At 57.2% G+C, this 25831-nt stretch overlaps 12 protein-coding genes across 12 annotated transcripts; 5 read left to right on the top strand and 7 right to left on the bottom strand.

Annotated features, from left to right (window-relative positions):
- Positions 1–6: 6 nt before the first annotated feature.
- Positions 7–2144, bottom strand: POSPLADRAFT_1074915 (hypothetical protein). The gene is made up of 8 exons (XM_024482760.1): positions 2120–2144; positions 1986–2064; positions 1821–1852; positions 1556–1766; positions 1194–1495; positions 968–1140; positions 760–914; positions 7–708 (listed from the first exon to the last, which is right to left on the bottom strand). Exons 2-8 carry the CDS (start codon positions 2044–2046, stop codon positions 299–301), a joined length of 1344 nt encoding a protein of 447 aa, XP_024336896.1. The 5' UTR covers positions 2047–2064; positions 2120–2144; the 3' UTR covers positions 7–298.
- A 544-nt stretch (positions 2145–2688) lies between these two features.
- On the bottom strand, positions 2689–6402 carry POSPLADRAFT_1047574 (hypothetical protein; the record flags this gene model as incomplete). The annotated part of the gene is made up of 16 exons (XM_024479324.1): positions 2689–2907; positions 2963–3024; positions 3082–3448; positions 3564–3830; positions 3884–3924; positions 3983–4004; positions 4059–4278; positions 4339–4463; positions 4554–4970; positions 5038–5275; positions 5507–5540; positions 5594–5617; positions 5667–5682; positions 5743–6031; positions 6088–6156; positions 6356–6402. 16 exons carry the CDS (start codon positions 6400–6402, stop codon positions 2689–2691), a joined length of 2457 nt encoding a protein of 818 aa, XP_024336895.1.
- Positions 6403–6836: 434 nt separating this feature from the next.
- On the bottom strand, positions 6837–7601 carry POSPLADRAFT_1148554 (hypothetical protein; the record flags this gene model as incomplete). The annotated part of the gene is made up of 5 exons (XM_024486196.1): positions 6837–6944; positions 7006–7040; positions 7090–7143; positions 7197–7465; positions 7537–7601. The coding sequence occupies 5 exons, from the start codon at positions 7599–7601 to the stop codon at positions 6837–6839; spliced, it is 531 nt and encodes a 176-aa protein (XP_024336894.1).
- Positions 7602–8754: 1153 nt separating this feature from the next.
- On the bottom strand, positions 8755–9638 carry POSPLADRAFT_1148467 (hypothetical protein; the record flags this gene model as incomplete). Its single annotated transcript, XM_024486181.1, has 5 exons — positions 8755–8805; positions 8870–8991; positions 9046–9199; positions 9251–9322; positions 9378–9638. The coding sequence occupies 5 exons, from the start codon at positions 9636–9638 to the stop codon at positions 8755–8757; spliced, it is 660 nt and encodes a 219-aa protein (XP_024336893.1).
- A 1496-nt stretch (positions 9639–11134) lies between these two features.
- Positions 11135–11684, top strand: POSPLADRAFT_1058276 (hypothetical protein; the record flags this gene model as incomplete). Its single annotated transcript, XM_024481015.1, has 2 exons — positions 11135–11158; positions 11214–11684. The coding sequence occupies 2 exons, from the start codon at positions 11135–11137 to the stop codon at positions 11682–11684; spliced, it is 495 nt and encodes a 164-aa protein (XP_024336892.1).
- A 328-nt stretch (positions 11685–12012) lies between these two features.
- POSPLADRAFT_1148705 (hypothetical protein) lies at positions 12013–13056 on the bottom strand (the record flags this gene model as incomplete). The annotated part of the gene is made up of 4 exons (XM_024486214.1): positions 12013–12251; positions 12306–12630; positions 12685–12811; positions 12869–13056. The coding sequence occupies 4 exons, from the start codon at positions 13054–13056 to the stop codon at positions 12013–12015; spliced, it is 879 nt and encodes a 292-aa protein (XP_024336891.1).
- A 176-nt stretch (positions 13057–13232) lies between these two features.
- Positions 13233–14659, top strand: POSPLADRAFT_1171031 (hypothetical protein). The gene is made up of 4 exons (XM_024488115.1): positions 13233–13429; positions 13483–13654; positions 13709–14182; positions 14242–14659. The coding sequence occupies exons 1-4, from the start codon at positions 13284–13286 to the stop codon at positions 14593–14595; spliced, it is 1146 nt and encodes a 381-aa protein (XP_024336890.1). The 5' UTR covers positions 13233–13283; the 3' UTR covers positions 14596–14659.
- Positions 14660–15341: 682 nt separating this feature from the next.
- POSPLADRAFT_1147423 (hypothetical protein) lies at positions 15342–15869 on the top strand (the record flags this gene model as incomplete). The annotated part of the gene is made up of 2 exons (XM_024486062.1): positions 15342–15509; positions 15579–15869. The coding sequence occupies 2 exons, from the start codon at positions 15342–15344 to the stop codon at positions 15867–15869; spliced, it is 459 nt and encodes a 152-aa protein (XP_024336889.1).
- Positions 15870–16516: 647 nt separating this feature from the next.
- Positions 16517–17780, top strand: POSPLADRAFT_1147642 (hypothetical protein; the record flags this gene model as incomplete). Its single annotated transcript, XM_024486088.1, has 5 exons — positions 16517–16743; positions 16819–16959; positions 17082–17266; positions 17379–17639; positions 17698–17780. 5 exons carry the CDS (start codon positions 16517–16519, stop codon positions 17778–17780), a joined length of 897 nt encoding a protein of 298 aa, XP_024336888.1.
- Positions 17781–17902: 122 nt separating this feature from the next.
- Positions 17903–19249, bottom strand: POSPLADRAFT_1147380 (hypothetical protein; the record flags this gene model as incomplete). The annotated part of the gene is made up of 3 exons (XM_024486057.1): positions 17903–18400; positions 18458–19000; positions 19058–19249. The coding sequence occupies 3 exons, from the start codon at positions 19247–19249 to the stop codon at positions 17903–17905; spliced, it is 1233 nt and encodes a 410-aa protein (XP_024336887.1).
- Positions 19250–20150: 901 nt separating this feature from the next.
- Positions 20151–22494, bottom strand: POSPLADRAFT_1148175 (hypothetical protein; the record flags this gene model as incomplete). The annotated part of the gene is made up of 9 exons (XM_024486147.1): positions 20151–20322; positions 20383–20405; positions 21026–21102; positions 21197–21303; positions 21346–21359; positions 21409–21440; positions 21831–21890; positions 22207–22315; positions 22405–22494. The coding sequence occupies 9 exons, from the start codon at positions 22492–22494 to the stop codon at positions 20151–20153; spliced, it is 684 nt and encodes a 227-aa protein (XP_024336886.1).
- Positions 22495–22884: 390 nt separating this feature from the next.
- On the top strand, positions 22885–25087 carry POSPLADRAFT_1074908 (hypothetical protein; the record flags this gene model as incomplete). Its single annotated transcript, XM_024482759.1, has 10 exons — positions 22885–23162; positions 23230–23286; positions 23344–23559; positions 23625–23696; positions 23755–23784; positions 24371–24472; positions 24578–24604; positions 24676–24803; positions 24879–24985; positions 25042–25087. Exons 3-10 carry the CDS (start codon positions 23361–23363, stop codon positions 25085–25087), a joined length of 711 nt encoding a protein of 236 aa, XP_024336885.1. The 5' UTR covers positions 22885–23162; positions 23230–23286; positions 23344–23360.
- Between the last annotated feature and the right edge of the window lie 744 nt (positions 25088–25831).

The following is a 25831-nucleotide window of genomic DNA, read 5'->3' as shown; positions in this document are numbered from 1 at the left end:
GGAGCGAGACGCCCACGACCACTTTAAATTCCCCCGTGTATGACTAGACTCACAGGAAGAAGACGGATGATGACAAACAATTCGGAGCCGCAAAAGAGAAACCTTCTGTGATTCCATCCACGACAGGCTGAATTGCCAACTCGGGAGAATTAGTTATACTGTATGGATGGTATAATGCGAAAGCCCCTATCGAGAAGGACGAGCTGGGATATCGTACGTGATCATCATAGCGATAGAGGAATGGAAACAACTCGACTACAGAACCGTGAACGAGAAACAGAAGAATACCCCGGTGTATTTAGTACTCGCCAACTTCCTCGGCGTCAGCAGAGTCGATGCCAACTTCCTCGTAATCCTTCTCGAGCGCAGCAAGATCCTCGCGCGCCTCCGAGAACTCACCCTCCTCCATGCCCTCACCAACGTACCAGTGGACGAACGCCCGCTTGGAGTACAGAAGATCGAACTTGTGGTCAAGGCGACTCCACGCGGTCGAGATCGCCGTTGTGTTCGACAACATGCACAAGCTGCGAGTGACCTTCGCCAAGTCACCACCAGGAATGTGCGCAGGAGGCTCATTGCAGATGCCGAGCTTGAAACCGGTAGGGCACCAATCCACAAACTGGATGGTACGCTTCGTCTTGATCATGCTCACGGCAGCGTTGGTGTCCTTGGGGACGACGTCACCACGGTAGAGCAAAGCACACGCCACTAATAATTGAGTTAGCTTCTTGATGTGAATCATTTAAAATTGGCACATACTGTATTTGCCCTCCCGGGGGTCACACTTGACCATCTGATTGCCAGCCTCGAAGCAAGAGAAGGTCATGTCAGCAACAGAGTTCTGCTCATGGTGAGCCTTCTCAGCAGAGATGATGGGGGCGAACGAGGCCAGCGGGAAATGAATACGAGGGAAGCTATGATCATAGCATAATGAGCAATAGCTTAGTGCGGGAAAAGTATCACGTACGGAACCAGGTTCGTCTGGAACTCGTTCAGGTCGACGTTGAGGGAGCCGTCGAAACGAAGCGATGCCGTAATCGACGACACAACCTGGGCAATCAGCCTGTTCAGGTTCACAAAGCCAGGCGAGCCGATGTTCAATCTCTTCTTGCAAATGTCGTAAATCGCTTCGTTGTCAACCTGTTACTCACCACATTAGGAATATGCGAGCACCATGAATGTATAGAACCAACCATGAACGAGCAGTCCGAGTGCTCAAGGGTAGTGTGGGTCGTCAGGACCGAGTTGTACGGCTCAACGACGGAGTTAGCCATCGTAGGAGCGGGGTACACGCTGAATTCCAGCTTCGACTTCTTGCCATAGTCTGTCGAGAGGCGCTCGAGGACAAGGGCACCGAAACCAGAGCCAGTTCCACCGCCGAAGGAGTGGAAGACAAAGAAGCCCTGCAGGCCATTGCAGTTGTCCGCAAGGCGACGAATCTTGTCCATCACAAGGTCAATCTGCTCCTTCCCGATCGTGTAGTGGCCACGGGCGTCTACGGATGAAATGTGATCAACGCGTGTTATCTAGCCTAAACTTAGAGTTCGAAACTCACAGTTGCTGGCCGCATCCTCCTTACCAGTAACAAGAGTCTCGGGGTGGAAGAGACTCCTGTACGTGCCACTCCGAACCTCATCAATGACGTTTGGCTCCAGGTCGACATAGAGCGAGCGAGGCACATGCTTGCCCGAAGATGTCTCCGAGAAGAAAGTGCTGAAGCCATCGTCGTGGTGCGACGGCGAGTCATCCATGAGGCGACCATCGGGCTAATCAGAAAAGATCAATACGCGTGATCCGCATCTTCACAATAGGCAACATACGCTCAAACCATGCTCAACGGTGTAGAGTTCCCCTGTAGATTGCAATCAGTACACCAGGACATGTTGCGGTGCTTCAAAACCATAGCAAATATCAAATGACGCGTCGTTCGGCGTTTTTCATGGAAGAAAGTGCGCATGATCTGACTGAATGGTTTGACAACTCACAGCAGGCGTTACCGATCTGGACACCAGCCTGACCGACGTGAACGGAGATGACTTCACGCATTTTGAGGTATTGAGAGAGCTATAAGCGGTTTGCTGAGTTCCTATGCAGAACGACGCGTCTTAAAAGAACTTACACGGAGTGTTTGGTGGTAATGGGAGAGGTCGACGGAGACACGCGCAACGTGTGAGGGGCAAAGGGTTAAGAAAGGCAACACCGCTGACTAAGTAATTCTCACGATTACACTTCTAGACTGGTCCGTGCGCTTACGGCATTAACAAACGTTATGCATCACCAACCTGCAGTCCGCGGCACTGTTGGGCATAGTAAAATTGCACTCTAAAGCCACCGTATGAGCGCGTTTCATATGGTGTTGTAAACTCGAGCATTGTACAGAATACGTGTGTACAGTCCTATCCATGCTGATGATTCTGTTGTCCGAAATCGACAAATACCGCGTCCATAATACGATGCGATGACACCCTGAGTGGTACCGTTAGGGAGTCCTAGTGGCTGTAGCCTACTGCGAGATCTCCGACTCTTCTTCGCCAGAGCGAAGCTTGTTGCCAGTCGCATTGATGGCAGACTCTGCACGCTTCTTCCCGTGTGCGGCCTTCCTTGTCGCCTTCTTGGAGCTCTTACGCATGAAGTAACTAGAATAAAGCACTGTATGTATTGTTGACCATCCTTAGATGGACAATGAACTCACGTTAAGAGTGATTGCCAGATTCGGAGACCATGTATTGGTATGCCGTGTGGGTGTATCTGTTGTTCAGAGACCGATTGTTGGGGTGCCTTGGTGGGATGGTCTTCAGGATCGAATGCGGCTCGGATAGCGTCAGAGGTCTTGAGCTTCGGAACCATCCGATGTGTTGCAGGTGCAGTGTGATATATGCTCTTCTTGAGCAACGCAACAGCCTCGGGCTAGGACGAAAAGGTATGAGAACCGTATGTTGCAACGCAAAGAGGAAACGATTACAGTGTCCCTTCGTCCAGCAATGGCACTCGGCGCGGGTTTCTCGTCACCAAGATCCAGAGGACCTAAGAGGCCAGAGTCCGCTCAATTTTGGCCATTCAAATGAGAAGAATGTAGCTTACCCCAACGTCTGTCTGCCACAATCTCACCAGACGGGCGAGAAGCGATTGAGGCCTCAGAGGACCTGTGCTGTGGCTGTGGTCGATCGTCACTCATGTGGATGTTCCCTTGCTCCATGGCATTGCGTAGCAGTCTTTCTGCTTTGCGTTCACACTGACGTCGCTTGGTAATGACTTTGTCGGCAGCACGTTTATACTTCTTGTCCCACTGCTCCTGACCAGTAAGCCATCGCCTCACAGGGGCCTCTTTGATTAGACCAACACTCGAAGGCTCCAAATGCAACGCTTCGATCTCTTGCGTGGCTTCCATAGGTCTAACCTTGCCGAAGATATCGACACGTTCCCTGAGCATGATGACGCGTGGAAGGTCCTTTTTCAAAACTCGTCATTTAGTTCCCAGACTGATTACTCGAGATGCCTACCTCGCCGGAACCAGAGTTCCTTTCGCTACTAGGCGGCATTTGTTCTGCCTCTCCCGTATTGACTTCCTCTTTTGCCTTCTCCTGATTTTGGCGGTAGCGGTCGGTGCCGGAGGAGGATGTAGCAATGGGCATCTTGTCCTCAACGGCTTTCTCGTCATTCTTTGTCACACGCTGCGATGTCGAGTGACTCTCATCGTCTTCCTCGGAGTCCGACACAGGTTCATCAGGAGGGACATGCAACTCAGGGAAAGGGTTGCGCTCCAGATGGTCTGCACTCTGTGTCGTGACATGTCTTACAAACTGCGCGATCGACCTATACGCATATTTTGCCTAGTTGAGACACATCAGTCGGTGATATATGACAATGGTGATTCACGACTTACACTGTCGGTGAAGGTGAAAACGGTCAGCACGTGGCACATGCCTTGCAATTCAGGTATCGTCAAACACGGGCTGTTTTTAGAATGGAGAGAAGTAAATACCGTCGTAAACCTGGAGATGGACCTGCCCTCGTGATCGTGAACATGGGTTTCAACAAGAACGATGGATAAAACTTACCCTCGTCGGCTCTTGGAATTTTTCTGCGTTCTCCCTCTGCCGTCGCCCTGCCCTGAGTATACCTTCTCGTGCCGGGTACTCTTTCGGGTGTGCTGCTTTGTGAGCCATGTAAATGATCTCGTCTCTGAGAACCTCTCCGTTGCCAGCCAGGATGTACAAGGGGCAAAGGTTTCCAAGCGAGCCTTGCAGAATCGGCGAGACCAGCGGATGCGTGAGCTGCCTGTACATACGATAATACGATGAGCACCAAACTTCAAAACACTCAGATCGCAGAACGCACTCGTTAGTTGCGTACAGCTGGATTTGGGAACGAAGTTCGAGTGGCTTGGCGTTTGGATCATCCATGAACACCTTCGGCGGCTTCGGCTCCCAGAAGTCGATGGCGGCATCATAGTTAGGGTCCTGCTTGACGTCTTGTCCATTGGTGCTAGAACCAGCATCTGAGCTGGACGTGCCCTGAGAAGATTCATCGCCATGTTCAGGACGTGCTATCACGCCGGCTGACTTCGCCTGTCCGTGACCGCTTGAAGCTGCGGAGACAGGCCCATCCGGTTCATCAGGCTGCTGCTGCTCTTTCGAGTGTAGTGACATCCTGCGCCCGCGATTGTATTCAGGCTGATCTGGTGTTTCCTTTTCAGAGTTTTTGAACATCTCTGCTTGGCTTTCGACGTGGGAGCCTTCGGACAGGTCTCCAGTGTGAACGTCTTCGCCTCGTTCAGCACTCTTATCCAACCGTTCCCCCACCTGATCAACCAGCCTGCCTTCGCTAGGCTGCAGTGTGTCCGCATGTCCTGGGTGCGGTGGAGGGTTGGTCTGTGTTGGTATTACTCGCGCGCGCCCTTCTCCCAGATGGGGATCAATGGGCCATGTAGGCGATGGCTTGTAAATAAAGCCATGCGGAGGGATTATATCCTATGTTGCGCCGAACAGCCAACACAAACTAAGTTACACGGTCGATGAAGATTGTAGAAGGGCTCACCGTAGCCATGTTCTGCATAACACTCGGAAAGCTATGTGTCATGTCTACCCAGGGGCTAATGAGAACTGCGCCAGCGGGCTGAGGAATGCCCATGTCTCTCAAGATCGTGAGGACTGTGAGGCATAAGCCTCCGCCTGCTGAGTCCCCAGCGAAGACAATCTTTGATGGATGGACAGGTTGGTGTACAGCGCCTGGGGGAGGTGCTGTCAAGTAGAAATCTGCCTTGAGGGCATAAGTGCTCTGTTCAGTGGATCAAATGGCAGAGACCATACATGCAGCTAAGACATCTTGCAGTGCACAGGGCCATGGATATTGCGGCGCCTTTCTGTGATGTACGTTGTCGTCAGAACAATGAAGCTGACAGCGGTTGTGCTATGAGAGGACTACCTATAGTTCACGGCAAACGCGCGCCCCTTCATTTTGCGTGCTGAAACCGCGTCAGACGACGCAATGGCCAGAATCAAGCAACGTACCATATCGAATTATCTGATACCTGTGGGTGTCTATGCCCAGTCAGAACATGCAAGTTCTTACGCAAGAGATAAGGTTAACATACTGATGGAGCCCCAGAAATACGCGCCTGCGAGAATGCTTTCAGGAAAAGCCAAATGAAGAAGACAAGAAAGTACCTCCATGAACGTAAAGCTTCCAACAGTCGGATCAGCTGCGGATCAGTTATGACAGCGAAGAAGGTTCAGGGCGTACCATGACAGTTTCCAGGTGTTCCATCTGGAGTATTTCTCTTTCGGTGTCTGTGAGCTTCTCCCCATTGATAGACATGATTCGGTCAAGAAATTTCTTCTCGGTGACCCACTCGCAGTCAATACCATCCATTCCTCTGATCTGCCACCAGCGCTCGCCACCGACAACGCACTTCAGATCGTCTGGACCGAACCAGTCAACCAACACGTCAGCGGCTTTATTGCACGACGACAAGGGTATCTGCACGGGCGCGACAGCCGCCCAAGGTGGCGCAGGGACATGGGTATTGGTGCTGCACGATAGCGTGAGCGTCAAGGACTTGGAGAGATACATGACATGACAACTCACAAAGCTTGAAGTGACTCCGTGGTATTGTGAGTGCCCATCTCAATGAACGCCTGAACAATATGGAAAGCCCTAGAAAGAAGAATTCACAGGCGGTACACACTGCACGGATAGAACACATACTCGTCAAAGAATATATTATCCGTTGACTCTTCTGTGTGGTCTCCGACTCCTAGCTTATGTCCTTTGTTTCTCCAATGCTTGAGGAGCGTCTCAAGCGCAACTGGTCCATTGAACGTTAGCTAAGCGAGCCTCTGTAGGACGTCAGCACATACCTGGCGCGATGTATGCCGCAGCGGAGAGCGTGTTGACACCCATCACTGAACTAAGAACTTGGCGTATACGAATATATAAAGTACTGTAGGGGTCAAGAGAGAAGGAGGGTGGAGAAGGGGGGCGTTGAGGCTGACAGGAGGCATCCTGCAGTTTCATTTGAGGCGCCTACGCGAGGCGCGTCGCGATCGTGAGATCTGTGACGAAATCGTACCTGATCACGTGTACCGCGCCACACAGACGCCCTTGATTGTAACAGATTTGAAATAAGCAGCAAGGACGCTCCAAGAAAGCAATGTCAATACATGAGAAGACGCTTGTACATCAATATGAGGAACACTGAGCAGCCACCGGACAAGAAACTCTAAAAAGATTATGGTACACATATCTGACAACATTGGGATAACAGTATCCGATGACCATTCTTAGAATCTAGCAAGAAAGCAAGCACTGCTGCACAAGATGTGTACGGTTTTCTATCAGTGCTTGCTTTGAAGAGAACGCTCGATCTGTCGTCGCCAGTTGATGTAAATCCCATCGCTGGGGGACGGCCGGTATTGACAGAGCTCGAAGAGAACGAGCTGCTGCTACAAAGGTGTGTGGCGTTATCAGTGACACCGTTACCGATCGACTAATTTGAGGGCTTACATGGAAACCCGGATTAATCCAAATTTGCTCTCGAGCTTGACGAATGTGAGCATAATGGCGTAAATAATCTAGCTGAAGACTCACTCTTTCTAATCTCTTCGATGGCATCCGCAGGCCTAATTCTCCTAGAATACATCACTGGAGGCATAGGCGTCAGTTAAGACGGCTTCACAGAATATTGAAAGCCTCACAGTAAGCGGCCACAACCATAGCGCTACGAGACAGCCCAAGAACGCAATGCACGAGCACAATGCCATTGTTGCTCAGCGCTTCGTGGATGAACTGGCATGCTCGGGGAAGGTGTATGAGGAGATCGGCGTGATCGACATCCTCGACGGCAATGCGCAGGTGCCTGTAGCCGGAGGTCGGGTCATCTGCGGGGATGGGCTCGGTACCAAGGGAAAGTATGTGGGTGATACGCCGGTCTGATAAGGAACGGGGGGATCTTGCCGCCTCGACACTGCGGGGATAAATAAACCAGTGAGCTTCTATATAGAAAAATTAGCCGCGGGTAGTGCCGCCGCTACTTACGTCCCAAGGAAAAGTCTTCCTTCAAGGCCGTTGATAGTGTTGATGTTTCGCCACGTAGAACTCATTCTGTGTGAGGTCGCGTCCTGGTTCGCAATGTCCTGACCACCATTCTTGCTTCGGGTTTTGTAGGTGCCTCCTCCTTAGGCGGCCTCTCCGAACGCCCAGCGTCTGCGTTCGCCGTCGACGTTGGTCCGGAGTCAGTGGAAACATGCTCGTGGCAGAGGCAGAGTTCCATGGCAGTGAGCGTTCACAGCCAGAATGGAGGACAAGCAGGCTAATTGAAGCGCACGTGACCGCGCGTCACTCGTGCTTCTCCTCGGAGGTGTTGCTTCTTCTAAGGCTGTGCAGTATGTGCGAGCATCGCAGGCGCTTGTTCACGACGCACCTAGATGTCTGCCGAGACACTTTCACGGATCTTTCCCAATAACGTCCGAGCACAAAAGCGTGTTCCTCTTCGTTGCCATGGGCAACGACCGGTGGCTTTCGTCTGTCGGGCCTCCATGGGCTATGATGATTACCGAGGGCACGACGGACAGGCCTGCATAATCTGTCAGCTTGAAGACGCTACATTTGCCGCGGCTACAGCTAGTGACACCGTGCACAATCAGGGGTCGCGGAGGTGCCACCAACGTCGCTAATGTGGTTTCAAGCAGTCATTGTACCACACGGGTAGATGGGCTTGCGGGCGTCGGACAATAGGAAACGCTGTCTTACCACCCAAGAAGATGCCGCCGATAAAGTTGTCTGGAGGTGTCTTCACCGTCAAGACCACAACGACACAAGATGGTACTCACAGAAACACTGTGAGATAAGCGCACAATCGGGTTACCCAAATAGTTTGGGAGCGATGGGATCGACAGGGCTTCGACTTCTCAGTGACCCCGATCATCAGGTACACACGTTCTGACAACGTGTATCGCGGGCTGAGAATGAGCGAACACAACGTCAGACCACAATTAATGGTGGCTATGTTGAGAGTGCAAGCGCGGAACGAGTTTGGGCGCTCCGAGATTCCGAGCCAGTCATGTTCGTGTATGGCAACGCGCCCATCACTCCGACGATCAGGGAGGCAATCCCTCTCCCGTGCCTTCAGCAAGAAAAAACAGTGGTAGGCAATACGCAGGTAAGTGCCACTCGGCGGTGTTAGGAGATGATATTGATCAGGTACGAAAGTAGGAAATACAGTACGCCGTGCACCGTTCACATTGACATGGTCCTTCATTCATCGATATAGTGTCTGGAGAACAGATCATTCTGAATCCAGATAACCTGTACCGCAACGGTCATCAAAATCGCCGGGCCACGCTAAGCTTCGAGACCGTTAAGTACGGACCTTGTTTATCGCTGAGACAGCATCTATTTTCGTCTGCAAGTCTGCTGTCTCGGCAGGCAGCTGCAGAATCGCTGTCTGGAGAATGTTCTGAACAAGGCCGAGTGTCAAGGCACAATCCCGATCTGTGGGGCATCAGTTGAAATCGATTACAGCACATATCGAGACGTAGAACACACATGGGACGTTGAGTGGTGCGATGCCCATGGTACGTTGGTGCTTGAAAGGGGAAACACCGGTGTGCATGACGCCAACTTTATCCATATAGGCCCACGTTTTACCACTTGAGTAATCGGCTGTGAGGACTCGACGGGCCCATGCTTTCATGAAGACCTAGAAGCCATCGGTATAAGCAGTGTCCGGTGTTCAACGTGCGCTACACACCTTCCGGAATACGATTTGTGCACTATCCAGTGTTAAGTCTTCCAGCCTCTCCGGTAGTGGTCCATCAAACCCCTAGCATTCATAGATAAGCCTAACAGCTTCTCGTCGACGGCGTCGCTGAACATACCTGATTTCGCGTCATGAAGACTTTCTTCGTGATATCAAACTCAAAGAGCTTCGCATACATACTGTCGACCAGACTTGGTATGATGCCGTTTACCGCAGTGGCGATGCGCGTGATTACGTCCTGGTCATGAGAAGAGAAATTGAGGAAGTCGGTGAGGTACGCGACGCGGTCTTCCAGGGAGTGCTTAAGCAACACGGGGTCCACTTCCTGAGTGAATATCGGACAGGTTCCCTCGGTGGAAATGGAACGCAACGGCGTCATGGAAGAGTCTGTCGTTGTGGGCGAACGCGAGCTATCCGACAGATCATCGGGGATATCGTTGGGCGATTGTGCGCTATACGGTGAGAACGGACACTTGTCTGCCGCTCGAATGTCGAGCTCTACAGCAGGGCGTTGAGACATAGCGTTCGGGTCGGAAAATGTTATGCGGGGGAAAGGGGGGAGACAGCACGAGGGCGAGCACTGTATACCCAAGACGAATTGGAGGGCGGGCAACCTCCATCATGATTTTATGGGTCATGCACGACGACTGAAGCGTCAATCTGTCCGGACGATACAGGGTCGTTGCGCGAGGTCCTCACAACGGATCGACTTCGTTGCTGGTCGAGAACGCATATGCCGAGGTGTGGATGGACCGAGCCAGCTCTAGACAAATTCAAATTCAGTCGAGACTTGCTGAAAAGCCCCTAAAGCCGCCAGAATTACTGGACTAAATACTGAGACGAGGTTCGAGGTCAAGGGGGATCGACCATGTGTTCCTAGTCTGAGGGGTAATCACTCGCGAGATGCGGATGCAAGCATTAGGTCTGAGTCGAGGGACCAAACAACTTTCTCCGAAAGACTCGGGCCGGCCCGTCAGGCCAACGACATTATGGGCGGCAATCACCGACGACGTCAACAACCTCTCGCACAAGACATCGTCATACAGCCATACCTACGCTGAACCTTTCGTGTCGCTTCGAGCTCAATCATATACGCCAAGGGACCTGGAAATACTGGGCACTACTCTTACGATCTCAGCTCGCTGATTGCTGTCTTTCTTGCGCGCTCGCGAGGGTCCATAAATCTGACCCGGTTCCACAGCGCTCGGGCTTACGACACAAATGAAGAAGACAGACTGCATGTGGCAATTAGGCTGTCGCATTGCGACCGTACTGACGGACATCTGTGGGAAGTGGATGCCCAGTCTACGTGTCTCAATATCATGGCCAGTCGCACAGTCGAGCAGCGACACATCCCAGCCCAGAAACGCCAGCCCGCTCATGAAGCCGGGGCGGAATTATCAGTGTGTCGTTCTGTGTCTGCATCTGTGGTTATGACTGTGGCCTTGGATCCGCCGTCGGATCAGACCTCACCTTATACCACCATGTGGTATAAGCCAATCATAGCATCAACCTCAGATGGCGCTCAATAACCGGGCATGTCTATTACCTGGTGTTCCGATCCCAGGTAGATTGGGTCTTATACGTCAAACAATGCTGTTGACAGTCCTGCAATCCGCCAGGACGCGATTGCGCGGGGGACACTCGAATTTCTGCAGCGAGTTCAACACGCGTCTATGCACGTGACAATAACGCGGATCTCGACAATGGGAACAACGACATGAGGTGGTAGCGCTGAAGAATCCCTTATGAGCGTGGTAACCTCGCAGTCCCTCGGCGAAACATGCTCTAACCTGCCCTCAGCCCCGCCTTACGCCCGCTATAAGTGATCCAGCACGGCTTATGCACCGTCAGCATTCCTCGTCACTATCAGCCATGATCGAAATCGAGTGGGACGCCGTGCGTTATGCTTCACCCTCGCCTCCCATCGCTTGCTGATAATCGCGGCGCTCAGCCTGAAGCAAGCGGCAGTCATCGTCGCTACCGCAAGGCATCCATCATCCACGGATGGGTTACCAAGCTCCGTGGTACTCTGACCGACAATGAGCGGGTCAGAAGTCGGGGCATCCGCGAGATGCGGGAGGCCCGCGCCATCCGGGCGTACAAGAAGCAGAAGGCTGCTCAGTTCAAAGGGGGTGCCAAGGGCGCGAGCGGGTTCCTTTACCTGCTCTCCTTCTGGCCTGCAAAGCGGGCCCAGACGCAGAAGCAGCTTGTCGTCCGGCGACACCACTCGTCCCACCATCGCAAGGGCAGCAGCAGCCGCTCTTCTTCCCGTCCCAGCACCCACCGCCGCGGCACTAGCAGCGGAACTTCGGGGAAGTCACGTCGGCCTGACGATGTGCAGGCAGCCCAAATCGGACGGCATACGTCTCAGGGCAGGCGTCATAGCGAGCGGCAGAGGCATCACGGGAGCAGCAAGCGGTAGGCTGCTGCTCCAAGGAATGAAATGCAATGTCCGTCATGACCATGACATACACGGACTCTATCGTATTCATTATGTATTGTAGATGCCGGATCGTCGTCTGTACTCATACTCATTAGCATAATCTATGCCACTGGTGGGCCGTGGGCCGCTGAGCGGTCTGTTTGTAGAAACATCACCACGATGAGTCCGAAATTGGAATGCCTTACGAGCGATATCAATGACGTACGTACCCTCAAGGATCAGCAAGACGAGGCTTTCATTGCATCAAGATGGGCGTTTGCGTCATATATAGATATGAGCGTACATCGCAAATGGTAGGCTACCACGTTCATTCATCAGACCCGCTGTCGTCATCGACTGCGACTTCCGCAACTGGCTTCTTTTTCTTCTTTTTGCGTCGTCGTTTCTTCTTGGGAGATGCAGGCGACGCGTCCTCTGCAGTGTTTGCGGGGGGACCACTGAGATTCAGGAGGGGTATAGGTGGACCGCCAAATGGTTTGAATAATTTTGCTTGATCTGGTTTTGAGGATGAGCGATTTGCATCCACATCACCTTCATGTCTATTAGCTATGAATTCGGTCAGCGCAGTATCAAGACAAGTAATGGCACCGTAGCTCTCACCGGAGAGCGACATTTTGGATGGTCCATCCGCGACCTGCTCCGCTGGCGTTTTGCGAGGCGAGGGCGCAGGAGACTCCGTCAAGTCAATTACGCGATGTTTCTTTTTCTTCTTTTTGGGAGAAGCCTGATCTCGCGATGCGGGACTCGGGGACCTCTCGCCATCTGCAGGGTCTGGAGTGTGAGGACGAGCAGCCACTTCGACGTTCTGATTTGAGTGTGAAGCCTTCGGGGACGTCACTTGAGCCTTGGACGTGGAAGGGCCTGAGAACGCGTCCTTTTTGGCCTTCTTCCCCTTCCCCTCCTTCGCGAACACGTCCACCCTGGCCTTTTTCTTACCGACGCTAGCCCTGCTCTCGTCCTCATCATCTGAGGGAATAACAACGACGTCCCTGTCTTCGTCCCTCCCGCGCTTCTTGGCGTTGTTCCCGGTAAGCTTGTTCTTGAGCCGAGCGGCGTCGCGTCCGAACATACTCGTGGACTCCGGGACGGCTGCACCCACACCAAGCCTGCGGCAGCCTGCTAGGGATCTCATAACAACAAGGATACTCTATGGAGGAACATACCTTGGTGGTCTACGCATATACTCCTCAAGCTCTTTCTCATCATTAAGATGCGAGCTAGACGAGGGCAGCTTCCCTTTCGATGGGGTCATCCATGACGAGACGAGATTCTGTGTGAATGCCATGGACATGTCGACCTGAGCCTGGAGGGTCTCGACGTCGATGTCATCTTCGTCTGCAGGGGTCGCCATGGGTAACCAAACTCCTCTGGCCTCGGGACGATCACCAGTTCTGTACAAAGTCAGAGATCAAGAGTAGAGCGCCCACAATCGCGGCACGATCTCGATCGCCGCTCGGAAGATCCCTGTGGCATGTCGTGCGAGACATTCCAGCAGCGTCCCTCCTCTTTCACTTTGCAGCAGGCGGACGGATTCAGCACGACTTCTCGACCAAGACCCGACGGTATTGCCAGCATTGGATGGCTCCTAAGCGAAAGCGCACAGATGGCGATTCTTCAGACGACGACGAGCCAAGTGCGGGCAAACAGGTACTGCCCGTTGCCAATCTACCAGAGGACTTCGATGGCGTACCGATGGATGGGTTGCAGTACCTTTTCACTGTTCGGTGAGTCCTGTGCTAGCCCTTTCTTACAGTGATGCCTGATCATGTACACGTAGACGTGATGCTCGCACGCTGCCTCATGTCACGCGAGTTGCGAATCCCTATGAGGTGAAGGTCGAAGTGTCTGCTGCAGCTGCAGCCAGCGACCAGATGAGCACGCCTCACCCTGGATTACCTTCTGAAGAATGGCGGGAATTATTTCTTAGGCGCTTCAGGAACTTCCGCAAGGTGCGTACACAGCACGCTGTCGAGTTCACACCATGCTCATGAACTCGAGTGTAGAATTCGATACAACCATCTATACATGTCGATACTTCTACATCCAGCTCCACGACGAAGGTAATTCCTGACATGAGAGACCGCGACCGTTGGTGGCTCTTCCTGGCGGGGCGGCCATCTTCTGAGTGGAATCCCCCCAAGCAACCAAATAGAAACGACAGAGCGAGGAACAACTCGTATCACTCGTATGGTGGAGGCATGCGGGGATATTCAGGGTATCAAAACACTACGCCTCTCGTCTACAATGATCATAGGACTGCATTCTCGACAGTTCCACATGAGACCTGGCTTGTGCATAGCGAAAACGCTGAACCTGCAAGCACAGGTGATCCCGCTGCGTCCCTTCCTACCCCTTCTGGGACTCCTGTTCGAGAATCGCGACCAGATTTTGGAGGCGAGCGACCAACAGAGGCGGCGACTCCTGCAGTCGGCGTACCGCCGGAGCCAACGCCATCACTAATGCAACATATTGATCACGTACGTCACATCATCGTTCGTCCGTGCGCTTTTGCAACCGGTCTCACGGCTTTTATCAGCGCTACGCACTACATCTGCTGATGTATTTTACGCACTGGATCAGGCTGTATCTTGAGGACGATAACAGTGCTACGCACCTGATCACTGCGAGCCATGCGCGGTGGATATTCGTGCTGCTTTCGCGCGTTGAAGACTTTGTATACGCGGAAGACACCGCACATTTGCGTGACCTTGTCCGAGCTTGCCTCTCGTTGATCCAGAAGCGCAAGCGCCAACTCGACGATGCATCGCCTGAATCCATCACCATGGATGAGACATCATGTTGGATAGTCATCACTGCCATTACTGGAGTCTGGGGGCAGAGAGATTTGTGGATGGATGCTGAAGCTGCGCTGCGGGAAGTACAGTCATGATTCACACCATGAGGCATGTATGTGCATTCTTGTAACGAACTCGTATCTTAACGCTTGTGAACTATAGCTCAGAACGTGGGAGGCTGCGCGTCAGCAATTCCCGAGCGGAGGCCTCGTCCCGCCCGGCCATACGTTGGGCACACGGCATACTTCTGCGGCTGAGGACTGGACGAGCCCGGCGACATCATGATGGCATAGCCAAATACAGCAACGGTTTCATCGTTGGTGTCCTGCATGCGAACATGCGAACGAGTAGGAAGACATCTGGGGCACTCGACAGCGAGCCGGCGTAGAACGGCCGGGGGACTCGACTTATTCGGCTGTGCCATCCCGGTGAGGGTCGATTATCCAGGTCTTGGGGAGAAGCTGAGCATTGCTAGTATACCTCATGCTGGCGCCTGTGCATCGTGTAACGAAGTGCTGCAGCTTTCAGGTCTCACATCCCTCACCTCATATCATTTACCGCCCAGCTCGACATTGCACGCCGCGAGAGGCACGCCGAGGGCACGCCGGATCAAGTGTCAGAAAAAGTGTGCGAATGCGGGCAGCCAAGGCCGCCCCGGCGCCGGGTGGCCGCTCCAACTTGGCTTTAAGGAAGTCAGCGGCGTTCGTCTTCCTTTGCGTTCTGTCCCTCTTCCGAACAGAGAACACGTTCCCTACCTTCTCCTACTCTATCCTTTTTTCTTATAACCTCGCCCCCCTCACAAGAACCCCCCACAACGCCCCTGTCAGACACGCTACCCACGATGCTCGCCTCTGTCACCGTCCTGCTCGCCCTCGCGACCTCCGCGTTCTCCTATATGGTCACCTCGCCGTCCAACAGCAGCGGCTGGACCACCAGCGGTCCCAACGTCGTCACCTGGACCAAGGTCGATACCGACCGCGCCAACTTCACCATCGTGTTGAACAACCAGGTGAGTACGCGCCCTTGCAGTGTATGGCTATACCGCGTTCTCATGGTATTTGTTCCCTGTGATCGACAGCAAGTGACCCCTCAGTACACACAAATTCTCGACGCCTTTGTCGTCGGAACCGATGGGTCTGTCACTGTGAACCCCCCGAGCGGCGGTTGGGTTGCCGGCTCGAACTACCGCGTGAACCTCGTCCAGGATTCTAACGATCTCAGCGCTCTCCTCGCCCAGTCGGGCTTCTTTACGATCGCGCAGGCCTCTTCGGCTTCGAGTACCTTTTCCAGCAGCTCGACTGGCAGCAGCTCAGCTGCCAGCTCCTCTGGGTCAGTTTCCGCTACCTCGACGGGATCCTCTGTTACGTGAGTGGTTGCATACTCGCCCGAGGGGCTAGGTTTTGATCGACCCCGTTGCACCTCAGGTCTCCCGCCTCCTCTGGCACTGACACCTCTTCCAGCGGCTCTCTGAACCCGACCTCGTCTGACACCTCCACCAGCCCGACTGGCACGAACGCTGCGACTGCCGGTATGGGCATGCAGGCGGGCCTTGTCGTTCTCCTCGGGTTCCTTGGTGTCACCCTCTTCTAAAGGCCAGGCCTCCTCGTCGGACTCTGACACGGTATTTTTGTGATGGCGCGACTTTTCTCTCGTGGGGACGTGCAGAACATTTTCTCTTAGTTTGAACCCTAGTGCATGTCTACTTGGTCTGTCTTCGGTTTTAGAACTGTTGGGTTTGTGTTGATGTAAAATGTTGCTACCATCGAGTACATGCTACTAGATGGTGCATCTATTGGTATACTATTGGACATTCTCCGTAGTGCGTTACAGCAGCCTGTATGTACACTCGTGGTATTGTAGGTGCAACGCATACAGCTATTTTTTCCCTGCATTGCAATTTGTTCGCACAGCGCAGGAACGCATCCTCGGATGCACCCGTAGATTACCAATGCACAAGTATCTGACTCTACTACGCACTCTGAACACGACTGCGAGTCCGGATTTCCACCCACTACAATGGCTACAGCGTCGTCCGCTTCTCACTCTTACGAGCATCTTCTACCGCCGAGTTGGAAACCGCAGGTGACGGCCTGGCTGCAGGAAGACACCCCGTCCTTCGACTACGGCGGGTACGTCGTCGGCGAGGAGCCGCGCGAGGCGTTCCTCCTCGGCAAGGGCAAGCAGACCGCCGTCCTCGCCGGCGCGCCCTTCTTCACGGAGGTCTTCGCGCAGCTCGGATGCGAGTGAGTGCCGCCCCTCGCCTGCGCCGATCCGCATCTCGCTTGTGTGCGCGCTGACGATCGCATTCGCGCCGGCAGGGTGGAGTGGCACCTGGAAGAGGGCGTGACGTTCGAGCCCGTGCGGCACGTCGCGACGGTGCGCGGGAAGGCGCGGCACATCCTGCTCGGCGAGCGCGTCGCGCTGAACATGCTCGCGCGCTGCAGCGGGATCGCGACCAAGTGCGTGCGCTCCCGCCCCCTTCCCCTCCTTCCCCTTCCCCCATTTCCCTCCTCCCCTTACCCCGCCTGGCGGCGTGCAGCGTGCAGAACTGAGGGCGTTGACCGTTGACCTTGCCCGGCAGATCGAAGCGCATCCTGGACCAGGCGCGGGGGTACGGCTACGAGGGCGTCATCGCGGGGACGCGCAAGACGACGCCCGGGTTCCGGCTGGTGGAGAAGTACGGCATGCTCGTGGGCGGGATCGACCCGCACCGCCACGACCTGTCGAGCATGATCATGCTGAAGGACAACCACATCTGGTCGTCGGGTGCGTGTGTGTTCCCTGCATCAAGATAAACGCAAACCCACAAGCCCACAACCCGATGTTTCGGCTCCGGTTTGGCTGACTCTTCTCTCTTCCTCTTCCTCGCTGTCCGCAGGCTCCATCACGGCGGCTGTCCAAGCGGCGCGCAAGGTCGGCGGCTTCAGCCTCCTCCTTGAGGTGGAGGTCGGCTCTGAGGCCGAGGCTGACGAGGCGATCGCCGCGGGCGCGGACATCATCATGCTGGACAATATCGAGGGCGCAGAGCTCGTCGGCGTCGCGCGCACGCTCAAGGCGAAGTGGAGCGGCCAGCGCAAGTTCCTCTTCGAGAGCAGCGGGAACATCACGGAGGCGAACTTGCAGGAGCGAGCTATCAACGGTGTGTCGCATCCGCTGTCTTCTGCTATCAGCGACGGGAAACCCATTCGCTTCTCCAGAAATTGATATCCTGAGCACAAGCAGCGTGCACCAGTCGGTGCAGCACATCGACTTCAGCCTCAAGATCCAGAAACCAAACTGAGAAGATGAACAGAGAGGGTGAAGAAGTAGACCGCTGCGTGTATGCTCTATGTAGACTTTCTGTTTATTCCTCAGATATACGCTTCCATAGCATGTATAAATCTAGCGACGTCCGGCGGGGATTCACTTGGACAGTCCGAACAGCGCCAGTGCATTCCCCCCTCTTACGCCGTCCTTGTCCGCCTCGTCCCAGCCGTGCACGCCCTCAATCGCCTCCAAGTTCTCCACCACGCTCTTCCATCTCTCCGTCTCGCCGAGCGGCGGGAAGAACGGGTGGTCCGTCCCGAACAGCATGCGCCGGCTGCCCCGCCTGCGCTGCCCGAGCCCCGCGCCTCGCGACGCCGCCGCGCTCGCGCTGCTGCCCGCGAACGTGTCCGCGCGCCCGACGACGTCGCCGACGAACGCGAGCTCCTCGGCGCCGTACGCGACGCCGTCGAAGTAGAGCCTGCCGAGGTAGAAGCGCGCGTCGTGCTGCAGGCGCGCGGCGACGACGGGGTCGTGGGCGATGCAGGACGCGAGGCGCGCGGACAGCTGCGGGAGCGCGCCCCCGGAGTGTGCGAGGAGGACGCGCAGGCCGGGGTGGCGGTCGAGGACGCCGGCGAGGATGAGGCGCGTGACGGCCTACAACGACAGCGTTTTGAGACGGCGGGCGCGCGGGGCGCGGGACGGTGCACTCACGATGGTGGTCTCGAACGGGAAGCCGAGCGCGAGCGGGAGGACGTGCCCGTTGTCCTTGCCGCCCCACTCCTTCCCGTCCACGCCGTAGTGCGGGTGGAGGAACACGACGAGGCCGGCGTGCTCGAGCGCGGCCCACACGGGCTCGAGCGCGTCGTCGTCGAGGCCGTTCCCGAGGCCGCGCGAGCCCATGATGACGCCCTTGAGATGCGGGAGCGCGGAGATCTGGTGCACGGTGTCGAGCAGGGACGCGGTGGTGACCTCTGGGACGAGCGGGAGGAGGCCGAAGCCGTACAGCTGCTTGAGCGGGCCCCCTGCGAGGGCGGGCGACGTCGAGCAGTACGTCTCGAGGTCGTCGTTGAGCTGGTGGGCGAGCTCATGTGCGGCGGGGGCGGACAGGAAGTCGAGCCATGGGTTCGCAGAGCTGCGGGGCGCGACGAGGGTCAGTCGCGATGAGGGCACGCAGGCGGGACGCAGCAACCTCACGACGGATATGTCTATTCCGTGTCTCTTCATAAAGTCGAGCTTGAGGGCCCTGTCCCAGTACTGTGCGCGCGGAAGACGGGTCACGCGGGATCACACCGGCAGGGCGAACGAGAATACCTGGGGGCCCATGGGGCGTCCACCGCTGGGCTCTGCATCGAGGATGAGGAGGCGCTCCACGGAGGCGCCGTCGGGGGTCGTGCGGGTGAAGACGCGGGGCACGGCGGATCGCGCGCGCAGGAAGGAGAGGTAGCGGGGCAGGTAGACGTGGGTGTGGACGTCGACGAGCAGGCGGTGGGAGAGCGCGGCCATGGCTGGGGCTGTGATGCAGCGTTGCGCGGTCGATCGCACAGATCGCGATCGGCTTGGGACTCGTCCCGCGATGGCTGGCGCGTGCGAAGCGCCGTCTTGGCCTGCTCTCGACGCTCGTCCTGCTCTCGACGCATCCAGCCAACGCTCGTCGGCGCACGCCTGTGGAGCCGCTTTGACGTCTGACGCGCGATCGCTCGGTGCTTCTTGTGCACCGCGCGATCGAGTGTTGCGCCGTGCCTTGACGCCGGATGCGTCGATGGGCGCTTAGCCAGGTGAGTGCGCGACAGCTGAGTGCGCGAAATCGAAGAGAACTGACCGGACGAAAATCAAGAGATAGGGCTGGCGAAGGGGCATAGAGCATGGTGAGGGCGAAGGGGAATACAGCGCGGTGAGGGGCATAGAGCGCGGTGAGAGCGCGGTACAGAGTGCAGTGCAGGGTCATAGAGCATGACGAAATATATTGGTGAGTCTCGCTGCCTGCCTTACAGTCTCGTCCGCTAACGGCCCCGCTCCCCCGTCTGACGCTTTCTCCACGCCCGCCCGTCGCTTTCTCCACGCCCGCTCGTCGCCTTCCCCGCGCCGCCGTCGTCCCGCCACCATCTTGCGCCCGCGTCTATTCTCTGCAGCCTGGTCAGCACGCTCCGCGCCAAGTCGCTGGCGCGTTGCGCAGAGCACGCGCTGACCGTCGTCGCACGTCGGGCTGTTACTGACCAACGCGCTGCGCTGCAACATCCGCGTCAGTCCGCCTAACGAGAGCGCAGGCCGCCACAACAGATGCCGACCGGGAGCACAGCGCTGCCCATTGCCGCTGTGCGCGTTCGCGCTCGCGCCTGCAAACCCGGTCAGCATCCCGTGCGCGACCACTCTCCACCATGTCCGCACGCCCGCACGCTGTGCCCGGTCAGCTCGCCGCCTCGAACCGTCTCCGCGCGACCGTCTTCTGTATCTTGCGCTCTCGACAGCGCAATATGTCTTGCGCCCGCTCCCAGCCAACCACGCCGACCCGCGCGCGCCGCTTACCGTACTTCAAGTCCGCGCGATGCTTTGTTTGCTGCTGCTGTTGCTGCCGCCGCCTGCAAAATCGCCGCTCAGAGGTCAGCACAACCACATCAAAAGGTAAGCCCCAAACTTACTGTTGCGATGAGACACCCTTGACCTAGCCCGCGTCTGACACAGCCCGTCTTGCGCGCGCGATCGTCGCTACAGCCCCGTCACCACGCTCCGCGCCAAGTCGCTGGTGCATCGCGCACAAGCACGCGCTGTCCCCGGTCCGCACAACACGACCGAGTCCAGTGTCGCGCGACAGGGCAAGGGCGCAGACCGCACAGCGCGGCGCGTGCGCGTTCGCTCGAGCGCCTGCAAAACCTGTCAGCACGACCACTCTCCACCATGTCCGCACGCTGCGCCCGGTCAGATCGCCACCTCGCACCGTCTCCGTGCGATTGCGCACGCGCCGCCCCCGGTCAGCGCGACATGACCGCGTCCAGCGCTGCGCGTCGGGGGCGAAGATGCTGCACTGGGCGCGGAACGCCGTGCGCTGCCATTGTGTGCGGTCGCGCTCCTGCCTGCAAACGCGGTCAGCATCCCGCGCGCCCGCGCGCCCTGCCCGGTCAGCTCGCTGCCTCCGCGTGATTGCGCCCGCTCAACGCGCACAGCAAGACACTCTGGCTCATGCGCGCTCATTACCATGGGTTGCGCGATGCTCTGCCCCCGCCTATGCCTCAAAGCCGCCGCTCAATGGTCAGCACAACCCCCAAAAAGTAAGTATGAACTCACTATGGCACCCTTGACGCAGCCCGCCGCTGACCCAGCGGAAACCGTAGCCACGCCGCCCAGTGTCCCACGGCCAATTTCTGCGCAAACGACCAGCACCGCCGGTCACTCCAACGGCCCGTGTCTTGTGCGCCTGCCGATGGCGCTTGTCCCGTCGCCCGCGCACGCACGCACGCACGCGCCCGATGGCGTACACCGTCTCCGTCGCGATGCTGACCGTGTCCGCAACCGCGCAGACGCGTGCCGGCGGTCCCGAGCGCGCCTGTCGACTGCGCTCCCGGCTGGCGTCCAGCGAGCGCACCCGGTCACATCATTTTGCTGACCGGCCAAGGTAAGCCTAAATACAACTATCAGTATCGGCTGCACTCTGCGGCATTACAACTCACCTCGCCAAACGCGATGCGGTCGACGCGCTGCCCTGCGCGCTGTCCGCTCTGGCCGCACAACACCCACGCGCGCGCACAGCGAGGACCCGAAGGACGCTGGTGACCCGGATGGCTGAGCGGACACCGCGCGGGTCCCGAATATTTGACCGAGGAGCCGCAGATTCATGACACCAGGCCAAGCGGCAGCGTGATGCGGTACGAATAGAGGCCGTAACCGTCTAAAACAGCGCCCGTCAGTGCCGCAGATGGCAGAACAAGACGCCGCGCACTCACCGCATGACGACGGGGCGGTCATCTCTCCGCCACGGGCCTCTGCGCCGTCCGCCAACAGGAAGCAGACCATTTCGCGCAGCCAGGTACGCCGTCATCAACGTGTTTGTGACCGCCCGCTGACATGTTGCCCGCGATGGCAAGGGGCGCACCGCGTGAAATTGTGCCGAGGTCTTGTCTCGTCACGATCGTCTCGCTACCCGGGACGCGTACTGCGAGCATGCGCAGAGACCCGTTGTGTTGCCCATACGCGCTGCTCTCGTGGCGAGCCGTTGCCTTCCAGGTGAGTTGATTTTGACGTGCGCCTCACAGACACCATGCCCGCACATCCAGGGCTATCCTGTATGGCGATCCGAAGGGACACACGCCACCCAGTGCAGAGGGGCGGCATACCGCAGCCGTTGTGAACGTCATCGAGTCGGATTGGAAGCTGGGTGCAAGGCAGATATCGTCGATCTGCGTGCTGCACCATGCCTGTTCAAACAACCTGAGTGACCGCCGGAACCTGTCGAATAGAACGAGACTCACCTCGTCCTGCCCTCGCGAAGCCATGCGCGACGTTGAAGGGCATGTCCGCGTGTAGTGTCTTCCCGCCCTTCGGGGTGCGCGCATCTGGTGCGGGGTCCTTGGCCTTTGCCTGAATAAAATTTTCGATCGGATCAGGTGAGTTGACGTGAGACGTTGATCAACACACGGCATACATGCTTACCTTCAGACGAGACACACACCACCGTGCGCGCGATACGTGCGCGGGCAGGACATCGTCTTCATGCTGGGCTGGGGCTTGAACGGTCCGGCTGCCTGTGCGCGCGACATCTCACCGTGGAGAACCCGGTCAGTACTGAGTGTACCATCTTTCGCGCAGCCACAAGTAGCCTTGATGCGTGAGCACGATGCCTTGTCCACGGCCAGCAGGGCTGAACGCGTAAAGCCCACCTTCATTGAAAGGGAAGTAGCGGGGGAATTATCATGATAAGATTGCACATCGCTTATATAGTCTCGGCCAGACATCGCGGGCACGATCCCCGATGTGGTGCCCATACACTATTCTCGTACGTAATTTGATTCCTTTTCTGGAATCATGACTGTTGTCAGGCCCAAAATTTCAGAATGTCGACAGTGATGGTGCCCTTCGCAACAATGACAGAATCTGTAAGTGCATTCACACGCCTTAGGCTGTATTTGGTAACTTTGCCTCTGCATCATCCTTCCGGTACGCGAGAAGACGCGTCCGCTGATCGTATTACGGTGTCCCGCCTTGGGACTGTAGTGATCACGGCGAAGCGGAGGAAACAGGCGCGTGGGAAAAGCGCACGCGTATGCAGGTCTGCGACTTGACGACAGCAGAGCCTAGGTGGCAGCGGGTGCAACAGCAGCGGCAGAGGCGGAGGACGGAGCGTGAGGAGAAGACGTAAGGAGGGGACCCACCTCGTCTAGATTCTTGCTTGCCAAAATCGCCTTCCGCTGAGCCTCCGACTTTGCAGGTGAGTTGCCCCAGCCGGCCGTTGCGCACGGGAGATGGAGGTGTTGACTGTGTCGTGCCGCTCGCAGGTGATTGATTGTCCAAGGACAGGAGCGTATGGCCATGGCGGCAGGTGCTGCGTGAATGTAGGTGGTTGTTGTCAGTTGTCAGTTGGTGGTCACGACGGTTGACGGCACGCACAGACTCGACCAGCGCGCAAATGCCGGCTCACGCCTCAGCAGGTGTGCAACCTCACCATGCTCATACACTGATTTGCTACCATTGTTCTGTTCACGTCGCGTCGGCTGATCCTCGCAGCGTCGAGTCTGCCCGTCGCAGGAACCAAGAACCCGCGACCCACCTTGATTGCGAAGGACACGGACAGGGCAGCCATGCAGAGATGGAATTCGCATCTCCAGGTACATCGCGTTGTGTGGTCTTGGTCACGAACGTGTGGAGTGCTGACGATGTTGCCGTCTTCCAGCCTTGTGCGCGAGACCGTCCAGCGCAGGCGCACACGACGCTGCGAGTGCGCATCAGGTTCTACACGCAGCCGGTACGCAATATCGTTGCGCTCACGCTGACTTCTCTTACTGATTGGTTGCCGCGGCCAGTGCGTTCGCAACCGGACGCGAAGCTGACGGGTATGCGACAATGCCGCATGAGCGTCCTCTCCAGTATGCTGCCCGCTGACCGGCCGTCCAGTCAACCAATTCCATGCGCGCTGATGTGTTCTATAGGGTCGCTTCCCGTGGGGCTGTTGAGTGGGGACATAACAATGATATAAACATACAATTGTATTTACGACATGTAATACTTGGCCTTTCTCGTGTAGGTCGAGACTATGGGCGTCCGGTGGCGCGGGAGCCGGGCGCGGACTTTGTGACCGGGAGAGAAGCGGGGGCCTGTGTGTGTGCGATGGTGAGATGCGAGCGGGGTGCGAGGCGAGCGCGCAACACAATGCGCGGCTCCAGTGGGTGTGTCTTGGACTGGGATGCATGCGCGAGGGCTCCTGCTTGAACAGGACTGCCGCACGCCCGTGGCGGGATAATCAGTGGGTGCGAGTGCAGAGGACGTGCACGGAGACGTCGTCAGACCGCGCTCGCACGCTGAATCGCCGGCGACCAGCGCGCGCGTGCACGCTGCACGTACTGCAGAACACGACGACGAAGCCGCGCGCGGTCCATCCGTCTCCAGCAACGGGTGAGTGTGTTGATGCGCCGCGTCCAGCGCGCATCCTCCGTGATGGCAAGGCACAAGCGCGGTGCGGGAAGTCTGTGCGTGAGCTACGCGGCGTGCGGTTGCCGTGGGTGCCGTCTTGCGCCACAGCAGGTACGTGATCTTGCGTGCGTCGGGTCGTGCTCGTGTGCTGACCGCACCACGTCGTGTCACGTCGACCGGCCATCCCGCATTGACTGGCCGTCTCACATTGACCAGCCGCGCACGTCGGATCCGCGCTCCTAGGTACGCCGCGCGCGGGCTCCTGACCGTCGACGCATGAAGCACTGCCGAGAGCTGGCCATCCTTGCCCGCAGTGCACCAGACATCACACCGCATTGAACACATCCCCGCCGCTCATCTGGTGAGTCTTGCACATGTTTCGCATGGACGCCCGCTGTCCTGCCTCCTTCTCGCGTGGACGCCCACTGTCCTGCCTCGCGTGGTGCGTCTGCCGCGCCCGTCCGATCCGCATGAGATGTACTGACCGGGCTCTGCTCCCAGCCGATGCCCGCACCAGGGCCTATGCTTGCCGCCGCGGCCGGTCTACAGTTGGCTGTCCGCATCCCCGGAGCGTAGATCACGGGGGACGCTGCTCGCGCGTCGTGCGCTGCGTACCCGCACACGGTACGTGTCTGAGCCCCCGTCTCTGGCACCGCCGCAGCTGACCGCCAGTGCCGTAGCATCACCATGCCAAGAGCCGGCTGCCCTTGCCCGCAGGGCACCTAATACCACGCGGCGCTGGACAGGCCCCCGCCACTCATCTGGCGAGTGGCACCCGTGTTGGATGTGGACGCTAGCAGTGCCTTGCCGCGCGAGCGCGGGGACTTGCAGGTGGTAGGTCCCAGGCTCCAGGATCCTCGCAGTGGCGCATTCCGTCAAGTCAAGTGTCCGCGCGATCACTGAGACGTCGCCGCTGCGATACCCGCCGCGTGAAGCCGGGAGAAGACGAGTCGGCGGGGGGTGTGTGCATCGCTGCCCGCGTCCCGCAACCACACTGGGTATGGCGGATTTGGGTCTGGCGCGGCGTTGCTATAGCTGTGTGTCTGGGAGGAGCACGCCTGACGGGAACCAGACCCATCCGCGCGAGCACCCCGGGTCTTCCACTGACTGACGTTGGCACAGGGACAGGATAATTTGCACGCGGCCTTACGCCATCAATTTAGCGGCCGCGCGATCATTGAGGGACCGCCGTCAAGATACCCGCCGCGCGATATGACCGGGAGGGGGCGAAGCGGCGCGGGTGTGAATATTAGCGTCCGCGTACCACGTACCATCGCGACGATTCCCGCGCTCGGGCCCAGCGTTGCATTGATATTTCCGCGCGCCTGGGAAGAGCCGTCTTGGCGCTACGTGTAGCCATCTGTGCGAGCGTGCCGGGTCTTACACACGTTGAGGTTGGCGCGGGCAAAGCTGTTATATACGCTGTCCGGATGTCGTGCGCCTTGCTGCATGAGGTGATTGCGCCCGGGG

Source organism: Postia placenta (genome assembly GCF_002117355.1).
Source record: "Postia placenta MAD-698-R-SB12 unplaced genomic scaffold POSPLAscaffold_10, whole genome shotgun sequence".
Taxonomy (NCBI): Eukaryota; Fungi; Basidiomycota; class Agaricomycetes; order Polyporales; family Adustoporiaceae; genus Rhodonia; species Rhodonia placenta.
This window is presented reverse-complemented; position numbering and strand designations above follow the sequence as displayed.

Excerpts from the sequence above, each read along its gene's own strand:
- POSPLADRAFT_1171031 (XM_024488115.1), top strand. The coding sequence starts at position 13,284 with ATGGCTCCTAAGCGAAAGCGCACAGATGGCGATTCTTCAGACGACGAC. Across the intron at positions 13,655-13,708 it reads GCTTCAGGAACTTCCGCAAG|AATTCGATACAACCATCTAT; the intron begins GTGCGTACACAG and ends ACTCGAGTGTAG. Across the intron at positions 14,183-14,241 it reads TAATGCAACATATTGATCAC|CGCTACGCACTACATCTGCT; the intron begins GTACGTCACATC and ends GGCTTTTATCAG.
- POSPLADRAFT_1074915 (XM_024482760.1), bottom strand. The coding sequence starts at position 2,046 with ATGCGTGAAGTCATCTCCGTTCACGTCGGTCAGGCTGGTGTCCAGATC. Across the intron at positions 1,853-1,985 it reads CCAGATCGGTAACGCCTGCT|GGGAACTCTACACCGTTGAG; the intron begins GTGAGTTGTCAA and ends TGCAATCTACAG. Across the intron at positions 1,767-1,820 it reads CCGTTGAGCATGGTTTGAGC|CCCGATGGTCGCCTCATGGA; the intron begins GTATGTTGCCTA and ends TTTTCTGATTAG.